A 10,845-nucleotide genomic window follows, 5' to 3' on the forward strand; every position below is an offset into this window, starting at 1 on the left:
TCAACCCGCAAGGAATCATTACTTTTTGAATTCCATACGGATGGCCCATGTAACCACACCCAATTCATGCAACGGCACTTTTTCTTTCTTTGTCGTTGTTGTCTTCACCAATCCAACTTCCTGGTACTATTTTCAACATTTATTCATTTTTTCAGGCTTTGCCATAAGGCCATCATTAAAAAGTATCATCTACTGATTCCTCCCCCCCCCTTCAAGAAGAGTTGTCCTTAAATGTAATTAGGAATGCAAAAGTACATTTTCTTTTTCTCTTGCTATTTTTACTTGTTTTGTTTTGAAAAAAAAAAAAAAAAAACTAAGGTGGCTGCAGTATAAAAAGGTAGGCATGACGACTGTGGTATCATCTTCTTCCAGTTTGCTTCAAGTGCTAGTCTTTCCAACTCAATTCGAAATCTCTCATCATGAAATTCGTGAGTATGAAAAATGTTTTAAACCTTATAAATTGATTCGACATTGTAAAGTTCCATGATATATATTAACGGGTTGTTGTTCAATTTAATCTCGTGAATGCCGTTATCATACAAATATACGATCACAAAATATAGATTTATTTTCATTATTAAAAATGCAGTCGTTTATGAGTGTGCCTGTTTTGTATTTATGAAATCTACAAAATGTTCTAAATGTAAATAATGATTAGATAAATATTTTTTCATTTAAAAGGAATGCGAAAAAACGAAAGGATCTCGAGACTAACTAGTAGAATACGTTTCGTTTCAATTTCACTCAAAATAAATCCTAGAATTCTCTTTTTTATTTTTAATAATTGGACTTAGTTATTCAGGGGTGATTGTGAGTTCATCAAAAAATACCTGAAAGTTTCAAAGCGAGAACGGGGGGTGGGGGGGGGGAATCTTTGGTCCCTATTACTTAAGTGCACCTTTGCCATAGTATTAAATAGTTCTGAGTCAAAATATTGTGTGTACATTTGATTAAATTTTTAATGGATTACAAAGTTACGAGTTGGTGTTATACAAATTATCTTGACATTTGTCCATCTTAAGGGATAGGTGTCCATCTTAAGACACTTGCAGGTATATTTGACGAGTATTATATAATTTTTAAAAAATGTGGAGGTAAGGAGATAAAAGCATAACAAAAAAAAAATAATTCCATTATTTTCGAACATAAAAATACCGGAAATACGTCCGAAAATACCGGAAATTCGGTAAAATACCGGAACACAATCACCCCCGGTTATTCTTTGTTTTCAGTATTGTATTTTATAGTTTAAGATTTAGTGTCTGGCTTATTCGTGTTTGCGACATTAGAGTTTATGAAACCATCGACACATTTTAGCTAACAATAATTGGAAAGATAATAGGATAATAATCGAAATAGGATTGTATGGTGCAGTGTGTTGTCTTGATATCAAACAGTTTGCGTATATTCAGAATATTTCTCAGTAAGACGAAATTGTCTACGTATGAATTAAAACGTTGAATTCTTAGAAATCCATTGGGTATACTATAAAAGAAGTAGGGGAATGTGGGGCAAAGTGAAATGATGAAATATTTAGTCTGCTTTTAGCGCCACCTATCCGGTAATATTTTGGCAATATACACTATATGACAAAAAATATTGGGACACTTTCAAAAATACACTTTTTTACGGATTTCTCGAGAAATAAAAGATCGATTGCTCAGTAATTTTTTTCACATGAAAGGTGTACTTCAGCTGCCTTTTTAATTAAAAAATTAAGTCTACTATTCATTTAGGGGATGAGAAACAAGTTGAGGAAACAAAAAAAGGTTTTTGATCATTTTTCATTATAAATAGCTAGGAATAAGCTATAAATTTCAGGAATTAGTTAAAAACCTATCTTATATTCATTTTTATATTTTCGTGGAAGTATTGTGAGGGAACGTTCGCAAATAATCCGTTCTTATCATGAATCAATCTGCGACGGTAACAGGAAAATGTTGCCAGATTGCGAACGAATGGTAAGTGCCCCTTACCATTCGTCGCCTACCCAAGAGTCATAGAAATTCGGCTCATTAGATCGTTGATAACTTTTTAAATTATGAAGACATTGAGGTGGAATATTTTTATGAGTTGTAGGATATATCTGAGCTTTAGAATATGAAATTTATGAATTGCTATTATTCGCGCATGCGCAGTAAAAAATTAATTGCTTTAAGCGTTTATATTTCATTAAATTTTCAACATTTTAACTTCAAATGTTTTTTTATGTTTCTCTAATAGGCTGTCAAATATTCTGAAAGTTTAGTAACGTTTGACGGAAAACTCTGCGTGATATGAGCCGAAAACCATTATAAAAAATTTGCATTTTTGAAAGAAATGCTTATATCTCCATGAGCATAAAAGATACTTTAACGAAAATATAAAAAACAAATTCTTGATAATTTCTAATTTATTTCTGAAATTAATAGCTTATTCCCAGCTGTTTACAATGAAAAATAATCAAAAACCTTTTTTTGTTTCCTCAATTTGTTGCTGGTCCCATAAATAAATAGTAGACTTAATTTTTATTGAAAAATGACAGCTGAAATATACTTTTTATGTGAAAAAATTACAGAGCAAATAGTCTTTTATTTTTCGAGAAATCCGTAAAAATGTGAATTTTTGCGTGTCCCAAAAAAGTCACATGGTGTAGTAGCTCATGTAGTCTACTTTAGTCAGGAAACAAATATCGCCGATTATTAAAGCATATGATAATGTAAATATTTAAAATATTTATTGAGACCTTCTAATTTTCGGTGCACTATAGATATAGTTAATATTAAACTTATTTCTATTTTAAAAGTTTGGTCAATTAGTCAAGAACATGAGGGGCAAAGTGAAACAGCTGATTTCGTTTACTCATTAAATGAACTTACTGTAATATCAATTTTTACTAAATCACTTACGTATTTACTAAATAATTAATTCATTAACATTCCTTTATTTAGTAATTCGCTTATTTATTCATTAATTCACTTATTTTCTAATTGATTTGCTCTTTTACTCGCTCATTTATTTTTCTTCATATATGAATTAATTTCTTTTCATTTATTCATAGAACATTTTATTTACTGATTCATTTGATAAAAAATACTTTTTATTACAAAAAAAAACTATTTCATCAAAAAGAAAAAAAAAATTCACTTTACCTCATGAAACTAAAAGTTAAAATGTTGCACTTTTTTTGAAAGCGCAAATTTACTGCCAAAAATAAAAAATAATGTTTCAATGGAACTTTTATTATTATACAAGATGTTCTTTCTTTTTGTACTGTAATTTTCAGAACAAATTTCTAACTTATTCATTATAAAAAAGCTTAGCCATTTTAGCTATTTCATTTTCCCCCACATTCCTCTACTTGTGTTATCCAACGTTAACAATGTTTAGATTAATCATTCGATCTTTCGCTGTTGAATTCGTCTTGAAAAAGACAACTGCTGTTTCAATTCGAAGACAACTGCATACAGTCTTCAGTCAGTCAAAATTCTTCATTTTCTGCGTCACTTATCTAAGGCAGCGTACATCTAAACTCAAAATAAATATGTGTCTCTATGCGTGCTATTCATGCGGAAATGTTGCGTCACGTGAAATTTAAAATAATAAATAAATAGCAAATGAAATAGTTTATTAGAATAAAAAGCATAGTAACTAGTAGTTATTTATTATGAAAACAAATGAATTAAGTTAAAAAAAAAAAAATAAAGTTTCTGATTGGATAATGTTGCTGTTTAATTGGACGTTTAGAAAATCTGAAACAATAAGTTTATTTCGTAAGAAAATAGACATTTTTGTATGGATGCACGAAAAATATTTTTTTTTTTTACTATGCTTCCTTTTCAGATTTCTTTTCCTTCAATTCTTTTGATTCCTTTCTTCTGATTTACATCATTTATAATTACTTCGAGCATTTAGAGATTCAAATTTTTGTCCAATAATTTTGATTAAATTTGTTTTTCAGTCATTCTTCTGATCTATTTTTGTTTAAAAAAAATAACTGTTAATCTTACATTTTTTTTTTGTATTTTTAAGTTCACATTGGTTCAGATCTATAGAGCATCAGGTTATTTCCTGAAAGGATAAATCAAAAGGAATTTAGGAAAAGTTACCTCAATAAACCGTTTGCCGGATTACGTAGGCTTAGAGTATTATTTTAAAGATACTTGGAATTTGAAAATACTTTCAGTCTGATAAGCTTCTCTCCTTCTCAGACTCCAGTCACTATAACGGACTTATCTGGAGAGTTGTTTTGAATTATGTATCGATCCATGTCAAACTGTTGACTGTGAACTACGTCATTTCGTTTTTTCTGTGCGGCAAGTACATAAAAACAATCACGATTTTGTTTTTTGAAGAAATTTATTTTAAACAGATATACATTTCTCAGTATTGGAAGCAGAAATAGCCACAGTTATGCGTCACGAAAGCAAAAGGAAATGAGATTATTTCCCACTGCTTTTGATACTACAGTAAAACCTGTAAAGTTAACCACCTGTCTAAGTTGACCGCTTTTTTCAGGCACGGAATTAGCCCTTATCTTATAAATCAACCTTTGTAAGTTGACCACCTGTCTAAGTTGACCGCTTTTTTCAGGCACGGAATTAGCCCTTATCTTATAAATCAACTTTTGTAAGTTGACCACCTGTTTAAGTTGACCACTAAAGTAGTGCACCGCAGGTGGTCAACTTATACAGGTTTCACTGTATCCCGTTAAACAGCTCTTCCGAGCTTGATTCAATATTTTTCGAGTCCCAAAATACTCTGTGCTGCGTTATGAGTGCGTTGTTAGGGTCGGGACTGCGTTTGACTATAGAGAGCCAAACCTTCTTTTCCTAAAATCTTTTATTTTTTTTCATTTTTGAATAAATTAATTTGTGAATTAAATACTCCACAAACGATTTTTTACTACAGATGTTTTTACTTAAGTTTATATTTTCAGAGGACACCTGTCGTCTTCTGTCAAAATTATTTATTTTAACTAAATGTTTATCGTTTGCTGTCAAAAATATCCCACATGTTGAACAAATTATTCTAGTAATTTCATTTTAGTAGATTAGTGCGTAGTACGCGTGGATTCAATCACACTCGACGAGCATCAAGAAAGTATCTCAATATATTGTTACGAGTTCGGTGCAACTTTTAACTTTCTTTAAATGACGAAACAGTTCTTGATAAAACACAGAGATTTATTTACAACTATGTACAAGATATATCGTTAACAACTGCTAAATTAACCATAGCAATCAGGCAAATATCAACTAACACCGTAAACTCAACGGTAAAACACGTATTTACATCAAAATACGCAAAATCACAGCGCAAAGGCTAATACACTTTTCCAGCGCAACGACTGGAAACGAGACTCCACAGTTAGTAAGCAAACTAACTCCTCTCATTCACAAGACGCCCGGCGGTTTATACCTAGCAAAGAAAGATCTAGAAAATCCTACAATGTTTTACCAATTTCTCATATTATCTTTATTCCATTCACAATTCTTATCATTCAGAAATGGGGGGACCGTATACTTCATTCGAATGTAAGGAGGTTGCATATTCATTACGAGAAACTATTTACAGGTGAGGTTACTAAGACAACTTTAGATGAAAGATAATGGAATAAATGCCAAATTTAGCTAGATTACAACAAATTAATCATAAAAATAATTATTATTTACAGAATTTGTAACGCTATGTTTAGATTCCCTCAAACTCTGTATTCCGTGGATTTTTTTTTAAATTTGTGTATTACATATTTTAACTTCAAAGAAATTGAAGTTTTGCTTTATGCGTTTGAACTGAACCTGCTTAAAGCGAGGTAGTTCGTTACAGTGTTGTTGTGTAAGAATCTGTGTGACTAAAATGATGTAGAGTGGTGGTCAAAATTATAAGGACAAAAGGAAAACGATCTCATCTTCGCTGCATTTGGTCGGAAAATTATGAAAATTTTATGACTAATAACCAATAGTAAATGAAACTTTTTTTAAAATAATTTTTATTAGAAATACAAAGAAATTTCTTATTCGTAAAAGGAAGTATGAGTTTGGACATCCGTGTAATATGGATAAAATAATAAGGACAATTAAATTTGTGTGTTGTAAAAAGCAAAATTTTTATGTTTTTTTTAACTTCAAAGAAATTAAGTTTTGCTTTATGCGTTTGAACTGAACCTGCTTAAAGCGAGGTAGTTCGTTACAGTGTTGTTGTGTAAGAATCTATGTGACTAAAATGATGTAGAGTGGTGGTCAAAATTATAAGGACAAAAGGAAAACCATCTCATCTTCGCTGCATTTGGTCGGAAAATTATGAAAATTTTATGACTAATAACCAATAGTAAATGAAGCTTTTTTTTAAATAATTTTTATTAGAAATACAAAGAAATTTCTTATTCGTAAAAGGAAGTATGAGTTTGGACATCCGTGTGATATGGATAAAATAATAAGGACAATTAAATTTGTGTGTTGTAAAAAGCCAAAGTTTTATGTTTTTTACTCTACAAACTGCGTTACATAACGATATTAATGCTTAGTAAGCGATTATTCCTTTAGCACAAAGCTCTTAATATATGAGACGTTCAGAGCTAAATTAGATCAAGTCCATCTCATGTGCTTGATCCACTTTAGCTCTAAAAGCCTCATACATAGTACAAACTGTAGCAGTGGATTACGTCTAAGATTATGCTCAATGTTTCTTCTACAATTTCAAACACAAAGCTACTTATAAGTTTCATTCTAATTTTGTGTGCTCTTATTAAAATTATTAACTATTTTAATTTATGTAATTAATAGTCTGCAAATTATATTTCTAAAAGCAATGCAATGAATTTGTATTTCAAAATAGGTATTGGTCATTTTTGTAACATTCTTTGAATTATGTTGGGCACTAATTACTTTTATAGTGTTTGAATTAACTGCAAAAAAATGTTAATGGATATACTTGTAACGAGTCAGCTGTGAAAACTCAAGCACTTAACTATTAATTTAACTAAACTAATATTTTATTGGCTTAGAACAGGGATTAACTCAAACTTTTTCGACCCTTTGAAGATTTAGAGCTTTCTCACAGCACCTCTATTATTAAGGTCCATCTCTATTATTTAAGGTAAGTGCACAAAATAAGGCCACCCTAAGGGTTATAACCTAGTATGTCGCTCATTTATGATTGAATTGACTTCAGTTTTTGCGTATTCACCAAATGACTCATTAAGACTAAGAAAAATATTAAACCAAGTGAAAATTAAAGTGTGAATTATGTTTTTCAGCAGTTTTAACAAAGAAATACGATTTAGCCTTATTAGGAACATGGGGTTTTATAAGGAAAACTCTGGGAAAGAATTTCTTCACATAGAGTTGAAAACAAAAAAGGAAATAAAAAAAAACGTCAAAAATATTACCAAACTAAAAAGAATGTAAACAACTGTTTCATAACAATATAACAACCTATACATTAAACCAGATTTTTGAAGCCGGTCCAAAGACAGAAGATACAATCATACTTAACCACCATAATTCAACTAAAAATGTAAATTTAAATGGATCCAGGCTCTTCAATAGTATTCGCATACATTGCATTGATAACAACATATTTGTGTATCGATTTATGTTTCGTTCGAATTTTGACTAGTTTTCATGAACAATATTAATAAAAATGGTTACACACCATTTTCCCTATCATGTTTGCGTCGACTTCAAAAATTATGTTTAAAATTAGTATAGATACTATTCAAATAATGACATGTTTTTGTTCTACTTTTTAGAGAAATTTCCAGCTGCAGTTTTGAAGTCGGTTCTTTTTTTTAATTTAAATTTTTTTCATAATTTAGCTTCTCTACTAAATCTATTAAAACTGGAAAAAGCGCAGACGATATAATATAGAAAAAAGAAAGAAAAACATGAAAACTGAACCTATTACTCTTCTTCACAAAAATATCATCTGCTATGAATTACAAGTTCAATTATTTCGTTTCAATTCTGTCACCAGAAACCGCAGACGATACTTCAAAAATGAAGATAAGCCTCGTTTAGAACATGGAATCGTCTTAAAATGTAGAGTTTGGGTGTGTTAAACTATCCATTGAACTTTGGTTAAAGTCTACAATGTGCAGCTATTTAAGCGTTTTACATGCAACAAAAATTGAACCGATGATGTAACCATAAATTTATATTTTTCTTTAAAATTGGAATCAAAACAAAAGGTGTCTTATGTTCACCCAGGCATCCATGACAACTTGTGCACAAAATTTCATGATGATCGGTTGAGAAGTTAAGGCGTGAAAAGGTAACAAACAAACAAACCAAGTCGATTTCGCATTTATAATGTTAGTAAGGATTCTAAACGAACTGTCAGATAATGAGATAAATTTATTCCTTTCCAGTTGGTTCTTTCCCTGCTGTTTGGCGTCGCCATGTGTGCTGAAATTGGCATGAACCAAGCCGGAGACTCTTACAACTTCCACTACGCTGCTGGCGATGCTGGGGGTCATCGTCGTGCAGAGAGCGGCCATGGTAAAACGGTGACCGGTAGCTACAGCTATGTAGACCCCAACGGCCACTTGAGAACCGTCAGCTACACTGCTGGCCCTGATGGCTTCAAGCCGTCTGGGGACATCGGCGTCGACAAGAAGACGGCCGCTGATGCTGCTGCTATTGCTGCTCTCGCTCCTAAAGCACCAATCCCAGCTGCTCCTCCTGCTGCTCCTGTGCATCACTACTACGCTCCCTATTATCATGGTGCCGGGGCTTGGATGCATCATGATTTGCCAAACTATGCTCATTGGGGAGCCTTCTGGTAATGAACTATCAACTGAAACCAGTTCGTACCCGCTCACTCGCACCCGACTGAAACACGCACATTACATCGTGGAAGGTTTCGGACGATCTTTGCTTGGGACAAAAAAGGAAATCGGTGCTAAATATTGCAATCTCAGCTTTTGTAGTTGAAAGTTCATGAGCAATCTTATGAGCTGCTGTACATTTTGCTGCGCAAAAATGAATAAAAACTGTGTAACTGACTCCTGAATCATTCATAGTATTTTGCTGATCGTATCACACATACCATTTTTGTTATATCTAACTAAGTAACTATATAGTGTGCACAAGCGAAAAAACTCTTATTTTTATAAAACGATCCAAATTTACTCTACTAATATTCTTGTGTTGCTGAAAGTTATAGAAAAAAAGTTGCAGAATAAATTATCTTCTTTATGCCTACACTAAAACAATTTGAGCAAACTACATGTGATGCAACTTTTTCGAGTTGCCCCTAATTTTAGTTTGTTAGAAGTCCGAGATTGTGCTGCTTTCACCATAATTTGGTACAAAAATTTAAAAACATAACAATTTCCATGGGACAAACAATTGTTTAAGCATTTGGAGTGCGATACTTTGACGGTGACCAGTACCCTGTTTAATTGATGTTGTTTTGGCTATCTAAACTGTCATCTCAGTTCCTGCATTGTTGAAATACTTTTTGCAGCAGCAACTTGATGCCAATTAAAGTTCACAATGGAAAATTGCAATCTACCTTAAACCACTGGTGTTATGTTCATATAATCTATATTAATATTATAAAGATAGAGCGGATTTTTGTGTGTTGAGGTCATCTCCGGAACCACTACTGCTATTTGAAAAATTCTTTCGCTGTATGAAAGGTGCATTCTTACTGAGTCACATAAGCTATAAATTATGCATATACGTACTTATACTAATTTTTTAAACCAATAGTCATCGTCACCACCCGTTTATGTTTCGTACTGTTTTATTGTTAGAAACGTAAAAAACAAACACCGATTGTTCGGCATCTGCAGTGACAGAAGAGTCAATGGGTATCTTTTGAGCTGAATGCGGAGAGATGGAAACATGTGAAAAACAAAAAAATCATGATGGCGGCATAAAAACGTCAAAACGTTTACATGGCTGCGAGGAAACGGTATATAGCATTCTATTAGCCTTAGACATTGCGAACCATTAGGAGTCGCAGAATGTGTATTACGGTGGCCCTTATTTTGCAACTCTGTAAAAAGTTAGTTCCCAATCCCCTATTTTGTTCCAATCGACAAAAAAATGATGTGTGCAAAATATTAGCTCAATCGGAAAATCTTAAAGGGTGCCTCAAATAGCATGAAATCATAGATTTTTCACCGAAAAGACATTTTTTCATCTTTTTTCAAGTTTAAAGACATTTCTAGCAGATCTGGATTTTTGATGGCCTTATTTCCTGTCACAAGTGTTATTTTATTCAAATTGCTTTTTCCTGTGTGTCTAGCTTTCCCGCTTTTCATCTGTTCCTTTTCAGGCGACGAAGCTTTTTCGTCAAGACTCGTGACGTTTTTGCAATCATTTCTACAACAATCATCCAAAAGCTTTTCCCTTAGTGTTAGCCAAGTTATTTCTGTAACAACACATACATTTACGAGTGAATTTAAAATTAATTAAACGTATAATTTAGTTTGAATTTTATTAACTTTGTTAGCATGCAGTGTTTTCTATAACATGGCATTTACTTTTGTTGAGTGAATGTGAGAAAACACTTATGAAATGATTATGAAAGGTAATGTATTATTAATATTACACAATAAATTCATTTATTTTAACATATGATTAGATAAACTTAATTTGTGTGTATTGTGTATCGTTGTGAAACGTGTATCGTTTATTTAGTTTTCACCGGTTAAACTAGAAATGGCAGGTACGAAGGTATCATTGTTTAAAATAAAATAAATAAATAAATAAAATAAGTATAACATTATCTTTTAACATTAATTTTCACTTTGAACAGTAACTATTTTTACAAAATGTGCCTCGTTTACTTATTTTCTAACCAAGTACAGGATTGTCTTTTGTCACTTATTTTCACTTAAGAGCGGTTTGT

General features: G+C 31.9%; 1 protein-coding gene across 1 annotated transcript; it reads left to right on the forward strand.

Annotated features, from left to right (window-relative positions):
* Positions 1–285: 285 nt before the first annotated feature.
* Positions 286–8,986, forward strand: LOC129218560 (adult-specific rigid cuticular protein 11.9-like). Its single transcript, XM_054852865.1, has 2 exons — positions 286–428; positions 8,351–8,986. Exons 1-2 carry the CDS (start codon positions 420–422, stop codon positions 8,765–8,767), a joined length of 426 nt encoding a protein of 141 aa, XP_054708840.1. The 5' UTR covers positions 286–419; the 3' UTR covers positions 8,768–8,986.
* The last annotated feature ends 1,859 nt before the right edge of the window (positions 8,987–10,845 follow it).

This window comes from Uloborus diversus, chromosome 3, assembly GCF_026930045.1.
Source record: "Uloborus diversus isolate 005 chromosome 3, Udiv.v.3.1, whole genome shotgun sequence".
NCBI classification, from domain to species: Eukaryota; Metazoa; Arthropoda; class Arachnida; order Araneae; family Uloboridae; genus Uloborus; species Uloborus diversus.